We start from the raw sequence: 15,503 nt of genomic DNA, 5'->3' as shown, positions 1-15,503 counted from the left end.
TAAGCATGGTTCTAGATCCTTGATACATGGCATGCAACCGAGCAATCATGATGACTTGCATCATGTGTCAGTTGAGTCGATATCACTGAGGTATTGCAGCGGAGCGACTCACCGCCCAACATGGCAGGTACGACCACACTCATCCCATTTACTGCGCAGTACACAACATTACCTGAAACGCCGGCTTAGCGATCGCCTTCGTACTAGAATCAAACACTCGGACTCACACCTATTGACCGATTATCTTGAGCCAAGTCAGATGTTCAGAATCTCACTCACCCCTACAAATGAATGCAATCATTGGATATGGATGAGATGGTTGCGAAATACTCACTGCATCTGTCAGCGAGATCATTGGCGTAAAGGCTGTCAATATGTGCTGCTGGTCAGAAGAATCAAACATGGTGCATATGAGACATACACAGAATATTGATACTGATAATGTGAGGCAGGCTATTAGCACAACACCAACTTATTGGCTTCAAAAACATACACGGAGTATGGTATTCCAGCATAGCATACCTGAAACATTTTGGAATCAGAACTTGCCAACCACGCTTTAGCATAGCATGAGGTACGAACAAGGATATAGTGCAGTCATGAGAGACCAGCGTTGTCCCTGCCCCAAATTCATCGTCTTTTGTTCCATTTCTCCTGATATGGGACTCTGTCACTCACCCAGATCAGTTCAATCTATAACACGATTGTTAGTGAGTTGACTACTCAAGGGATAACATTGACCTACTTCTTGTGCGAGAGTTAGCACTGGAAATATCATGAGAATATCAATGTTTTTCGAACACTGTCTTGCTCACTCCAATCGTATACTACCACGAGGCCTGTGGCAACTGCCAGTGCAAAACGGCAAGTCGATGTTAGATCGAGACATCAATGCATCACCGACTGATGTAACGAACCCGTCCAATAGCCGAAAGCAACATTCCAATTGATCATCAGCCAAAAGCTGGGATCGTTTGAGACGTAGGTCATATCTGAGGAATGGGTGTGAGCGAGTAGGGGATGTTAGGGATTATAAAGATCTATTATTCGTGCTAGATATACTACTGTTCAGCGCTTGTATCGCCAAAATCGGCATAATGGTGAAGAATATATTGATTGTCGCCTCCGAAGAGGCCTCAAGCTCAAGGCCCTTGGAATCTGTTGGAGTAGGTGAAATTTTCATGATTGCGATGCGTCTTGAAGTAAGTTTTGATTTGCAAGGTAATGCTAGACTCGTTTAGTGCTCTGTATTGATACTCCAAAGTCAAACACTCTTCCATAAAAAGACTTGCTGCCATAATGGATACAGCAAGTCACCTAATACTCCACAAGTGATTTACATCATCCCTGGATCGTCAACGTTCACATCTTCTTGTACTCTTAATATTGAACATTCTCGAATCCCCATATGTGTAAGTATAACATATTCTGTTTGCTAGCAAGCTGCGCATAACTCTATCCTACAACAATCTGATAGTGATCCGTACCCTAGGACCTGATTTACAGCCTTTTAGAGTGTTTTTTTTTGTTGCAAACTCAGTAGCTACGCTGCCCGTGGCCTCATTCGCATTAACGCGATGACTCCTCGCTTATCGTACTCCATCCATTATTCCCTCACAATTTATTTGTTTTCACAAACATGATTTTCCCCATTTGCCTGTTGAGTCCAGTCCGGATGACAGATGACTCAGTAGTTGTGTCCTGCGAGCCAGAGCCATTGTGTTATCAGCCATCTAGGCTTCTACTCATCACGCTCACTTCTTTTTTCGTTTTGCCCAGATAGATGGATCCCAAATAGAATTGATGATCGTAAAATCTTTGCATCTATATTTCCCACAATACGGACTTGGTAAAGCAGCCTTATGTGACATGTAGCGCCGCTTAATAAAGGTATCTGCTTGTATGGAGCACCGCTGGTGCGCACCAGCAGTTTTAGGTGACTTAGCACTACCAGCACCTACGGCTATATTGGTATGTTTGCCACACATCCGTTCTGGATAATAACATCTGTTTGCCACTTCTCACGACGTCCAAACAGAGTCTGCTCACTGTCTACCACAGTGAGCTCACACATAGTTCCAAATCACACCATTTTGGTTTCTTTTTTTTTGTACATATGTCATATGCACAATATTCTGATAGATATGTTAGTCAAATAACACTAATTTGCGCTGTAAAAGACCTCCAATACTGTTATTGCTGCTTCTATCAAAGACACTTCAGCTGCTTGTTGTGTGTGCAAGGTCTAAATGAAAATGGTGGTGAGGGCATGACATGTATTCAAGTTCACAGGGCTACAACAATGAGTATCTAAGCGTTCTCCAGGTCAGACAGCACAAGCTGAGAGCTCTTTTGCTTTGAGATGCTCTGGTTCTTTCTTCGGCCTGATGCAGCAGTTGGTGCTATCTGATTATCTTTGCCTGAATCATCCCAGAATGCCTGTGCTCTTTCTGTGAGCTTCCGCGCATGCTTTTCCCATCCTGATTGTCCTTCCAATGGCTGAACTTGCACCCACTTGCAAGTATTTGTGGTTGCCATGAGAACATTGTCTTCAGCAGTCGTCTGAGATGCCACTGCTGATGATGCATGAATAGGAGGTGTTCATGGGGGTGACACAGGCAGTGATGTTGAAGATGTTGGGGTTGGCACAGGCGAAGATGGTGGAGATGGTGGGGTGGACACTGGCGAAAATGTCGGAGATGGTGGGGATGATGCAGCCAGTGATGTTGGAGATGGCTGAACAGTGGCAGACGCTAATGAAAAAGTTAGGGTTCATACGGAGTGCCAAGAAACATAAGTACTTACAATTATCAGAGGTCCGAAGGACAGGATCAATGAGGTCATCTGGTATTGATGAAGAATTGATACTGGGACTTGTGTGAGCAAGCACTGTAGGACTGGCTTGTTAAGTGGTTTGATCCTCAGTAGGGAGACAAACTTCAGTAGATGAGGTATTGTCAAAAGGGTCGTGATCAGCCTGTGTTGCCTGGCTTGAGGCTGCGCTAGGAAGAATGTCGTTGAGAGGAATGTCATTGAGAGGCACAGGTGGTTCTAACTCTGGGGTGAGTTTCTCCCCAGCAGCAATACGGCACTGCCGTTCTTTGACTTCATCTTGAGTGATCTTGACGAAATGGCATGTCCCCTTTGACAAGGCCTCCACAACTTTCTTGAGGGCGTTGAGGCCCCCTTTCAAGTCTGAAGGATTGAGCCATTGCGGGTGGTTCCATCCGACAAGCTTTACCAAATAGCACTGGACCACACAAACCTCGTAGTGCATGAACTTGACAGAGGCTTTTGCATCACCAGTGAGTTCACCTGTTAATTGAGTCAGTGCAAGTGACACAAGTAATAACTTTGTACTTACACAGAGATGTGCAGAGGTTGAGTCAGATTGAAGCCTTTGCTTTTGAGACACGGTTGCGATGATTCATAGCTGAAGCTATACATGTATGTAGTTAGAGTTGAAAAATTAATGAAAGAAATGACTCACTGAGGATGACACCATTAGCCAGGATGGTGCTTTCAAACTCTGTTGCAAGCTGCGCAATGTCCTTCCGTAGATATAAGTGAACAAACTGCTCAGCAGCAGCACTTGAAAAAACAGCTTTTGGTGCCATAGCAAAGTCGGAAACCCTGCGGACCATGAGGACTATGGCCTCTACACCCATGCACTGCTTTAAAGCATCAAGCTGTTGATGCAGTATTAGTAATATGTAAATGTAGCATGCAATATATGTACCTCTTCCTTGACAAATTGAAAACTACATGCACACTCAGCTGCACGTGAACGAGCAGTTATGGTGGGAGGACGCTGGCTTGTGCTGGCCTTAACCTGGTCAAATTCCTTGATAAGTGTCTCCTTCTCAGCCTTCTTGAGGGAGTGATATTCAGCCTTGTCTTTCACAAGGTCTACTATATTAGACTGTCCATTATCTGAAAACAATGTTAGTGAAGTAAACACCATATGTTAGTAAGTACTTACCGCCTTTGAAATGCAAAAATGCATGCCAAGCACTGGTCTTATTGCGTTTGTGGTGGTGAGGTGCAGAGCCTAGTGAAAAACATTCAAGGTAATGATGTCGGGGCTGCTTAAATTTCAAAGCGAGTTCTGTTGCCTTCATCTCGAGGTAGTTGAGAACTGCTTGAATTTCTTGATCTTCATCAAGTTGCTTAGCATGCCGGCATTCGGCCAATTGCTGCTGAAGCTCCTTTGAAATCTTCACGTAAGGACATCGAGTTTTTGACAACAGTCGACGAACATTATGAGGCCAAGGTGCTATGGGCATGATGCTTAGGATGACAATTTTTGGGAGTCAGGACACTTGCAGTGTATATATTGCATTATATTATACAAAAACAAACAGGTAAACGGTTGAGTTGACAGCATGTCCCCAGAAGGATTTGAACTAATTACACTTAGTGTCCATCAACATTGCTTCTCCGATCATTTCAGCATGGTCCTTCAGCAGCTGGTAGGGCTCATCCTGAAGCTTAGCAACCCAGCGTTTCAGCAGAAAGTCTGGATTTGGATACAGACCCGGTGAAAAGTGTCTGGGTAACCAAGGACTTCCAGAACATTCTCCGTCTCAGCGCTGAATGATACAAGAGGCTGAAGTCCAGAGTCAAAGGACAAGCCCAATGATGAGGGAGGATAGGCATGGCCTAATGACAGAGTTCAAAGTACTGGTTCAGTTGCAGGTATTTTCACTGTTCTTTCAGCAACTGGTGTTGAGGGCACAGCAGCAAGAGAGGGCTCAGCATCATAATTGAAAGCATAATCAGCAGCTTTGATGCTTGATCCACCCTGTTGATCGGTAATTAGATTTCATCAAAAAAAAATTCATGCGCTTACCTTACGGGTATTCTCTGTGTTTGAGTGCATGCAACCGGTGTCTGATTTGGGGAGATATGATAAGAGCTGAGGGCAGGAAAGTAACTGATGAAGGGTATCCATTGGACATCCAGGGATTACAAAATGCAATGAACCTGGAGTGATGGGAGGTGGAACAAGCAGTAACTTTGAGTCATCCATCCTGTTTGCTTGCGGATATGCATCCTGAGCAGATGAACTCGACCACCTAGCACAATAACAATGAGCGGCAAATGATTGAGCCAATGGAATAGCATAGTGGGCAGTAAACAACTGGGAGATCTGTGCAATCACAACATGAAGTTCGGGGTGTTCTGCAAGAATTTTCGGGTTGGCATAGACATGGGTGTTAAGCATTTGCGGAATGATTGTGGACTTGGGAGCTACTGCGCCAGGATGGTGTAAAAAGACTGTTGAACCACCTGTTAACATATCCAGTAGCATACACTGAGTGTATCAGTAAGTAGCCAGCATAAAAACGACAGAAAGAGCTCACCAGATCCAAGACATTGTGCAAAATCATTTTTATGTGTTCAGTATGTGCCTGCCAGTTCTGATACTTGGTGCTTTGACTACTTTTCTCAAACTTTGAGGATCCTGTGTGGTAGTGATCAACAGTAAGAGGATGAAAACCGACTCTGGCGTCCAATTGGAAGTGGTTGCCATCTGTATGAAATTTGTGTGCCAACAGTGAGATCAGCGCTGATTTCCAATGCTTGCTGGATTCAGCAGTATTAGCAATATTTTCTGGGCATGGAAATAAAGCAAGTGCTTCCTGGAGGCCATTGACAGTAGGAGAATGAGAAATTGGGTTAGACTGCCAATCCATGTGTGAGCAGGAACTGGAGAGATGTATTGCAGTGTGCGAATCACTGGCAAGTGTGAATTGCCTTGTGTTTACCTCGTGCAGCTGATTACTGCATCTACTGCAATGTGATCCAATTTAACTACTGATAGTGTTCAATTTGTACTGTCTGTGCAACACTCCAATTACCATAGCTTACGGCTGCATAGTTTCCTGTCTGTAGCAGCCTTTGATTTCATGTTATATAGTACAGTGACTGCAACAATATTAAATGCTTCATTCTTTGCGGTTAGGCCTCTCAGATTTCTCGCATGCTGATAACTCATGCAATGATAACTTGTGTGACATCAAAACTGCATTCACAGGGATCTACTACTGATAAATAATAGTGCGCAACTCATTAATACTGGTGTCTGTAATGTGATGATCAAGTGAATCAATATAATCCTGCACTTGCTCAAGCTCATCTGTGTCACCGCATTCTTCCTCGCTCTCTACTACACTCTGTGACTCCTCCTCTGAAGCATGGGGAATTGCAGAGTCATCTGGCTGCACATGCCCTAGTCGAAGGCCTGCACAGACGGGGCCGCTATAGCCTGGGAAAGAGCAAGTTTTCCGGAAGCACCACAAATGACGTGCATTGACAGATTTTAAATACTGCCAATGCCAAGTCAGTTCCCCTGCAAGGAAGGGGTCAGTTTCCTCTAGTTTCTTGATGGCAGCAGGATATTTTAATCTATCATCTCGAATCTTGGTCAGTAAGCAACCGATCTCTACATCCAAGTGCTGAACTTCCTCCTTGGCATGCTGCAACTCGAAATATTGAGCTGATGTGTTGCGATAGGAGGGACTCGCACATCATTTGGCCTGAATGTTGCTATCGCTGTCTTGGAGTAAGTCGAACTCCGCAAGGAATGAATATTCAACAATTTGCTCCCATTGAAGTGGGGCTCGTGGTGGATTAAGAAGGGCCGCATACTTGTTGTACCGTTGGATAGCATTTCGGATTGCAGTTGCACACATTTTGAGAGCGGTGGAGATCTGAGTGCACAGTTTGTCACCTGGATCCGTACATGTCAATACACAGTCAAAATGTATAGAAAAACCTTACCAAGACCATTCATTTGCATTTTCGTGAGCTCGAGAAGCCTCATTACAACAAGGTGTTCAACATCACGCACTGCCTTGTGATATAGCCGGTGTGTAATTTGAGACTGTGCCTTCAGTTGTTCTGGATGTTTGGGGTGCCAGCATGTCTCAAGCGCCATCTGCCGTTCATAGTCCTCCACAATCTCGAGTTTCTGATCTAACTTGTTTGTAGTGTTTGTGTGTCGTCGATGTACGTGTCCAGCATCCTTTGCTGACACATTGAGTCTCAAATTGAGCTTTTGGAACTCGGTCTGAGTGTTGTCATATGCAGCCCTAGATAGATTAAATGATGTGTTTTAATGAAAATGATGTCAGTCTTACTGCACATCTTCCAAATCAACAAGAGCCTTCACATAATCCACTTCAACAGAAGTTTCATCCTTCTTGCATGTGAGGGCTTGCAAACAAGCACACTCATCCTCTAAGTCAGCTGCAAAATCAATGTTGGGTGTTGATGCTTGAAAATTCGAAAGGAAGATAGTAGAGGCATTGATGATCGAGAGAGCTTGAATGAAATTCGCTAAATAAATGGTCAGATTGATGTACAGGTGAAGTCATAAATAACCTAGCATACTTATCCATATCAGCAAAACGAAAGTGCTCGTCTAGTGCCTGGTGGTGGTGGAACTCTGTGGCATTGCATGTCTGTGCAGCCAGGGCATTAGATTCTGAAAACACGTGCTCACATGTCTCAAAATCCTCCTTTCCGGCGCCTACCATGTACTTTGAATGGTGTTGTACTTGACATAGTCGGTTGTGTGCATGTCCGTGAAATGTGGGAACAACGCTTTGAATATTCAACCACTTCATGTCATCAGCTAATGAGCTTCAAAGAAGGATTTTCTCGAAGGCGCATTTAATGTTGTAACCGTAAAGAATATTCAGCCCAAAGACATCCATTAGCTTTTTTAAGCTGGCAATAGGGTACTTCATACTAGTACAGGATGTCAGTAGCAGGCCAGTGCAAATGAGAGAAACTTTAGCTAACAGTTCTCCACTTCGTACCATATCACAAATGGTGAGCAGAAATCCATGCCGACAAACGGTGATGAGTATGCCAGACTTCTTGAAAATTGCAAACATTTTCTTATGGGACTCTGGCGCCGCATTATGCCAGCGGTCAATGCAGACATTGCTCAGTTCTGCATCAGTTGAGTCAGGTTCATCTACCCATGGGTCATCAGGGTCCTGGATTTGTTGCTGGTTGACTTGGATGTCCTTGACTTGATGGGTACAGGCACTCTGGACTTCGTCTTTGAAGCCATCAACATATTCCTCTGTGAGCCATATGGAACTGAGACCAGATCATGGATCAAGATGTTCATTGCCTCTGTGAATGACAGGATCAACAAGCTTCACGGAATTATTACCATCACAAGTGCAGAGGACAGAAAATTTCAGCGCAGGTTCATCTTCGAGCTGGTATTGACAGGCAGGGCAAGAGTTAAGCATGCACCAGTGTGGAGTATCATGCCCAAGGTGGGTATCAATCTTCATGTCAATGCGCCACAAAACTTCAAGATAGATGTCATATGCAATGCAGTATTGAGTTGCCAGAGAGCGATGATAATAAACCTGAAGTGGAAATTAAGATATAGTAATGATTGAGGAAGTGGTGACTCACATTATGTAGATGACATAACTTTTTTGCCTCAGCATGAATACTAAGCCATGGACACACGCGGTGTGTTTGCTGGTACATGGCCAGTGTTCATATAGTAATCGCTATGCTTGGACGTATCACAGAACAGCCAATGCAGCCATGGTGCATCAATGTGACATTGATATAAGGCGACTGGTGTTTGAAAGTACGGACCTTGTGAGCTGTACAGTAATGTCAGACAAAGCTAGATGATGGACGAATACACTCACCGAAAATGTCGACAACCTCGATAGAAAATGTTTCTGGTTCATTAGAGTCGTAGATAGGTGGTTGCAGATGATCATGAAGGTAGGCTTGCAAAGCTTCTGACAATGTGTTGTATTGCTCTAACCATGAGTGAACTTTGTCGTGAATACGCTGACTTTGGTCTCGCAAGTCAGAGCGTCTAGATGAAGACAATATGTCATGATAGCTACACACACAATATGAATGTAAAAACTTACTTTTGGTGGTCGTTCATGAGCTGGTCAAGTTCCTGGTACAGCAACATCTCTTCTCCTGCATGGCTGAGAGCATGGGCTTCTTCCCCAGGAGGAGGGAGGACAGCATTGAAATCCATTCCAAAGTCAACATCATCACTTGCGATGGCTTTAGAAGCGAGTTCAGATTCCAGGAGGCATTCTCGTTCTCATAGAGGGATCTCTGCAATTCAGTCAACAGATATCAAATAGGATCATACATTGAACTCACTCTTTAAAAGTGCTGCCTGGAGCTCATGAGCATCCTGTTCTCATCGTCGGATACCTCCTGCGTGCAAACTCATCTTTTTGCCTCCAACTTGGACCACACACTTTCTAGAAACTCCTCCTACAGCGCCGCGAGTCATGCTTAGACAGGCTTTGATGGGCTTGATGCGAGGTGGTTAAGAGTGTGGCAGTGGTGAGGTGATTAGAGACAGAGGGCTGTAATGTCACATGTCACAACCAATACATAATATCAATGTCGCACACTAGAAAATAGCAGTGATAGTAGTCAGTTCATAGTGAGGGTGATTAGATAAAATAAAAAAAGACTTACATACCAAAAAAAAATTAACAAAATTGGTGTGATTTTGAGCCATAATGCAAGCTCGCTGTGGTAGACAGTGAGCAACCTCTGTTTTGACGTCGTGAGAAGTGGCAAACAGATGTTATTACCCAAAATGGATGTGTGGCAAACATACCAATATAGCTGTAGGTGCTGGTAGTGCTAAGTCACCTAAAACTGCTGGTGCACACCGGCAGTGCTCCATACAAGCAGATACAAGGCTTTATTAAGCGGCGCTACATGTCACATAAGGCCACTTTACCAAGTCTGTATTGTGGGAAATATAGGTGAATCTTTGGGGCCATCAGCTCAGACATGCTGTTACTTTTCTCGATTCACAGAACTGTAGTGTCGCATCCCACTCATTCATGACACAGGCATATGATGGGTACACATCTGGCTGGTTCCGTTCTTGAACAGCTGTCGATCAGTAATAACATACGTACTTCCACCCTTCAAAGGTTCACACAATTTGCAGTTGCATGCAATGCTACAATGGCACCACTCCAATGGATGCCTTGAGTTCTGGAGAGTGTGATAAACTGGATACAAGAGACACCAAAAAAGCTAGCACGTGTGGAGCTTGAGCAGGAAAAAGATGATGATATCCACATTGCTAGCTCACCTTGCACAATAAAGCACGTGAGATTTTATCAGCACTCTGAAACAAATGCTAATGGTTGACCCTGTAGATGGGCTGAGTCGTCGCAGGTCAAGGAACTGTTTCACCAGACTGAAAGATGCAGTGCGAGGACCTCCCAGATAGTGTTGAGCATGTAAATCATTGAGGGCAGAGGCTGGTCATCCCCTTTATCTTCGACACTGCACATATGAGTGCCAAAGACTATCAACTCCTCTGGTTGATTCAATGAGTTGTGTTCTGCAAGTCAGCAAGTAAAAGCTTACTCACTACAGTATGGCTGAGTGCTATCGCCGCGATTACTGCACAGGCAACATTGACAGCCAGGAAGATGACAACAAGGAAGATGAACATCATTCTAGATCCCTGATACATGGCATGCAACCGAGCAATCATGATAACTTGCATCATGTTTCAGTCGAATTCATATTACCAAGGTATTACGACTGGGTAACTCACCACCCAACATGGCAGTTACGATAGAATTTGTTCCACCTCTTGTGTAGAACAAAATATTGCCTGAAACACTTGATTAGCAACTATCCCCATACTAGGATCAAACACTCCAACTTACACCTATTGCATGATCATGTCAAGCCAAGTTGAATGGTCAGAATGTCACTCACCCCTACAAATGAGTGTATCCATTGGATAGGAATGAGATGGTTGCAGAATACTTACTGCATCTGTCAGCGAGACCGATGTCATGGTTACTGTGCAGCCAGTCAGAAGAATTGAACACAGTGCATATCAGACGTATGCAGAGCAACAGCAAGTACTAGTCATCAGAGATGAGCTATTAGTACAGCATGAAGTTGTTGGCTGCACAATAACATACACAGAATATGGTATTGCAATATAGCGTGTCTAGAACATTTTGGAGTCAGCATAACCGTCACCATGCCTTAGTATCATATAATATATGAACAACCAGGTATAGAACAATCATGAGCAACCACCGTTGCCTCTGCCATAATCCATTATGTTCTGTTGCTTTTCTCCTCATATGGGACTGTCACTCACCCAGATAAGTTCAATCTATAACACCATTCTTAGCAAGTTGGCTGCTCCGGGGATCACATTAATGTACCTCTTGTCTGAGTGTGAGAACTGAGAATATCATAAGAATATCAGTGATGGCGAACACTGTCCTGCTCACCCCAATCATATAGTACCATGACGCCTGCGGCAACTGCGAAACCACAAGTTGATGTTGGATCGAAACATCACTAGTTGGTATGACAAACCCATCCAATAGCTTAACAAGATATCTGAATTGATTGTCGGCAACCAACTGGGATGATTTGAGACTACAGTCATATTTGAGGGATGGATGTGAGTGAGTGGGAGATGTTGGGGATTATAACATTCTACTAGTAGTGTTCATGCTGGATATACCCGTCCAGTGGTTGTATCACCAAAATTGACATGATGGTGATGGCTGCCTCAAGGTCATTGAAAATTATTGAAGTGCTGTGATGCGAAATCAAGTAAAAGTATTTAGGATTGAATCAAAGTATATTTTGATTTGCAAATTACTACGTAATCCGAAATTGAACACTCCTGCCTATAAAAAACTTCTCACCATGGATGCTGGTGACCCACACCACAAGTTATCTCTTTCCTTCCACGCAGGTACATCATATCCAAAATGTTCCCCAACTGCTACCTGGTCTTATGATATCAAAATTGCAGGCGCCACAATACCACTCATAACACATCCAAATTGTCTTTGGATTGATCTGGCCTGCATCGGAATCCATGTAAGCATCGCACAGTAATATATGTCCCATTAGCCCCACTCAATTCCATTTTATTTTTCTCATTTTATTTCTTAGTGAGTGAGTGTAGATTGCCATGGGGAACAAAAAATAAAATGATATATTATTTGACTGCAGGTATGTTGTTCGGTGCTCGTCATTGCGGAGTTTCAACAATGCGAGCGCGGGGATGCTACTTGTCTCCAGTACCTACATTCATCAATGCATCATATGTCATGGCACATCTACGATGTCTCGGACGCAAGCCCCTAAAGCACCATCAGTCTACAGCTAAACAACTTGAGTTTCTGGCCATTGCACAACTGGCTGCAGCAGAAGATGACAATGATGAACTTCTCGGCCTTGCACTGGCAGCACTGGCTGCAGACCATAGATGGAAATCACTCAGTAAGAAATATGGCATACATGGAGAATACAACCAGCCAAAATCTAAGGATTTCTTCGACATTCTGCTTGGACACTCTAGTGAAAGACAATTCAAAGCTTGGTTCACTGCAAGTCCATCAGCTTCGAGTTTCAGATCAGCCTGGCTCAGCTGGTTCTCAGCAAGCTTCAAGATCTCGTCATCCGAATTTCCTGAAGTGCGTCTGTTGCCTTCACCTGATCTGCCTCCCGTGCCTCTGACTACCTTTGACTTTAGGACAGGCAAGGGCTCAGAGTTATCAACACCACTCTTCGAGGCTCTTGGTTTTGGAGTCATAGTGCCACCTGCTTGTGCTGACTTTGGTGTGGCCTGTGTCCGTCTGCGCTGTGTAGGAATTTTTGCTGGTGTCAATGCAAGGTCACCCAGTGAAAAAATTGATGGCGAAGCAAACACAGCTCTCTCGTTCCCGTGCCAATGAGGCTGGTGAGTCGGTCTGACACTAAACTGCAACGGAGCAGTGGTATAACCATCGGAGGTTGTGTTTTTCGAGGGGACTGACGGAGACCTGAGGTTGTATCAATATAGAAATGAGATTGGCGAGCTGGTGTGGTGGGGCAGGGCATCTGGTGAGTGTCAGCATGCTGGATGAGGGTCCCGTTATACTGATCAAAAGAAGGTGTATGTAGCGCATCATAATCTGTGTTCGGAGGAGGCTGTGTATGTTCATGAAGCATGGGCACTTGCTTGAACACATCCGGCACTCCTGGGTATGTGTTTTTGGCGGGGAATGTCCACTGGAATCCGTCATCCATGACTGTCGGCGTGGCTGCATTGGACTTCAAGCCTTCAGGCTGTGTTGTTCAATGTGCCACCTCAGCATATTCTAATCTCAACGTGCACTGCTGTACTTCAGAAATAAAATAAAATCGTTGACCTCAATTAGAACTCATTTTATTTCTCACCATCTGTCACTCGTATATGACTTGCAAAAAATAAAATGGGAAAAATAAAATGGAATTGAGTGGGGCTATTAGCTGGCATATCCCACAGCTTAATTTCCGACCTGATAGTAATCTGTGTCTTGGGACCGGATTTAGAGCCTTTTCAAGCGTCTTTTTTGCAGCGTCGACAGCCTGCGCCCTCATCTCGTAAATATTTACTCACATGACAATCGGACTCCAACCCAGCTTGCGCAAATCGAGTTTACTTGGGACGATAGTCCCATAGCATCGTCTTCACTGCCACGCTTTGCATTCATCTTTCACACACTCTATCTAGACCATCAACACAAGGTAAGCATATCCTGTGAACTTTCCTGATATAGGATATGCTTTGACTTCCCTGCAACCCAGTACTTCGGACAGCCCAGATGAGTAATAAGGTGATGACCGGGAAGCAGACTCATTGCTTTCAGCCATCTACTAGGCTTCTACAGGCCCCCGGAAGCTCCTGCCAAGGTCCACCCACCCAACCAGCTAAAATCAGCTTCAAAAATGCGAAACTTTTGGCCTCAAAAATGCTATTCCGGGCAGAGGTCAAAAAATCACGTGGTGTGACATGGTGTGACCTCCCGCTAATGCGTGACAGATGGTGACACGCTGCAGCACGCTGCTTACCGGCGACCATAGAGGCACATAGTATCTCAATCAAACGTACTAAGTTTACTAGAATAGATCAACCACTATTTCTCGGTCTCTCATGCCCCCCTCGCTGGAATCTTGATGGTAGGCGGCAATTTCAGAATAACACGTTTGACAGATGGTCGAGAGAGAGCTGCCCAGCGAGCACCTGCTTCAGCGGTCAAGGTGAGATGATTGTGGAGCTGCTGTGCGAATGGGTTCCCATTGAGGTGGTAAATGAGTTGCTGTATAGGTGCATGAGTGTGGAGCTCGAATGTCTTGAGAGTACGCGAAAACATTGGAAGGTTGGTGCCATCCGAGGAATTTCGGTCGTCGTCGTCGTCAGATGTATCAAGTTGCTATCAGAAACAATCATGCATTCAGGATGCGTATAGGGTTCACCGCTGGACAAGTGTCCTATAAACCTGCCCCGAAGGACGTGAAAAATGCAATAGCCGGATAGGCCTGAAATTCGTCCTCGGTGCCTCAAAAATGCTATATCCGGGCAGAGATTTTGCGATATTTGGCCCTCAAAAATGCTATTTTGCGGGGGTACATTAGCTGGAGCTTCCGGGGGCCTGCTTCTACTCACATCACGAACTATTGCTAATAATTCACATCAATGCTATTCTTTCTCTCTGACTCATCACACCTCATCCGTTATAGCTTGTGAACAAGCATGATCCTTCCCAGTTGCCCGAGTCCAGTCCAGATGACAGATGTCATTGTAGCCTGTAGTTGCGCCCTGCAAATCAGAGCTGCTGTGCCATCAGCCATTTGGCCTTCTACTTAACACGGTCACTTCTCCTTTTTTCATTGTCCTCAGATAGATGATAGATCTCGAATGTATTTGATGAACGTGAAATTTTGGGGCTATCAGTCGTCTGAGCTCTCTGAGATACACCACATCTCTACTGCTCGTGGGACGCTGTCCTGCCGCGCTACCGCCAGGAAGGTCTGGATGTTGGCTTGATCAATAAATCTACGCCCCAACTTGGTTGGTGAACACACGCTTAGGAAGATCGGTTCAAGTTCTTTCATGCTGGTCAGAGACACTGAATCGGAAGACCGCGGTACGTAGTCGTCCGTGTTCGGCAGGTTTGCACTTACGTCCGACCTTCCAGCTTAGTTCAAAGATGGGTACTTAGCTCATGGAGCGCCAGCTCACACCGGTGACCCAAGTATACCTACATGGATACGACCAAGGACCTTGGCCTGTCCGAGCAAATTCCTCATCAAAACTTTGACCCTCAATGTTCGCCTTGAATTTGGTACTGATGGTGGCGTGCCTCCATCGATCATTGCATTATCAGTTATCCAACTAGAAAATGAAACATATATTATAGAGGCAGGTTTCTAAAAACACAATATTACTGTAATCCAATTACAATTTGTATTGTTACCTGGTAGAACGGTACGATAGCGAATGCGAATTCTTGAGTGTGTTAAGCACCTATAGAGAAAAAGATCAGCAAATTTTCAAATGAACACCGAGTCAAATGATAAGTCAGAGAACCGAGTTTCGACACGAGCCATCAAGTGATGACATTGAGACGGCACTTCCTAATTGCATTCGGTTACAGATC

The 15,503-nt window shown here is 44.5% G+C and overlaps 3 protein-coding genes across 3 annotated transcripts; 1 reads left to right on the top strand and 2 right to left on the bottom strand.

Annotated features, from left to right (window-relative positions):
- Nucleotides 1-2,310: 2,310 nt before the first annotated feature.
- F5891DRAFT_983138 (uncharacterized protein) lies at nucleotides 2,311-5,699 on the bottom strand (the record flags this gene model as incomplete). The annotated part of the gene is made up of 10 exons (XM_041377291.1): nucleotides 2,311-2,576; nucleotides 2,806-2,844; nucleotides 2,935-3,315; nucleotides 3,491-3,689; nucleotides 3,740-3,933; nucleotides 3,983-4,217; nucleotides 4,538-4,609; nucleotides 4,685-4,804; nucleotides 4,853-5,317; nucleotides 5,367-5,699. The coding sequence occupies 10 exons, from the start codon at nucleotides 5,697-5,699 to the stop codon at nucleotides 2,311-2,313; spliced, it is 2,304 nt and encodes a 767-aa protein (XP_041222496.1).
- A 1,442-nt stretch (nucleotides 5,700-7,141) lies between these two features.
- On the bottom strand, nucleotides 7,142-9,046 carry F5891DRAFT_957969 (uncharacterized protein; the record flags this gene model as incomplete). Its single annotated transcript, XM_041375524.1, has 3 exons — nucleotides 7,142-7,344; nucleotides 8,400-8,443; nucleotides 8,931-9,046. 3 exons carry the CDS (start codon nucleotides 9,044-9,046, stop codon nucleotides 7,142-7,144), a joined length of 363 nt encoding a protein of 120 aa, XP_041222495.1.
- Nucleotides 9,047-12,038: 2,992 nt separating this feature from the next.
- Nucleotides 12,039-13,046, top strand: F5891DRAFT_1245376 (uncharacterized protein; the record flags this gene model as incomplete). The annotated part of the gene is given in 3 exon segments (XM_041369797.1): nucleotides 12,039-12,671; nucleotides 12,691-12,781; nucleotides 12,985-13,046. The coding sequence occupies 3 exon segments, from the start codon at nucleotides 12,054-12,056 to the stop codon at nucleotides 13,044-13,046; spliced, it is 771 nt and encodes a 256-aa protein (XP_041222494.1). The 5' UTR covers nucleotides 12,039-12,053.
- Between the last annotated feature and the right edge of the window lie 2,457 nt (nucleotides 13,047-15,503).

The sequence above is a fragment of the Suillus fuscotomentosus genome, assembly GCF_016647785.1.
Source record: "Suillus fuscotomentosus strain FC203 chromosome Unknown F5891scaffold_51, whole genome shotgun sequence".
In the NCBI taxonomy this organism is placed as follows: domain Eukaryota; kingdom Fungi; phylum Basidiomycota; class Agaricomycetes; order Boletales; family Suillaceae; genus Suillus; species Suillus fuscotomentosus.
The sequence above is the reverse complement of the archived record's forward strand: the minus strand, read 5'-3'. Positions and strand labels throughout refer to the sequence as shown.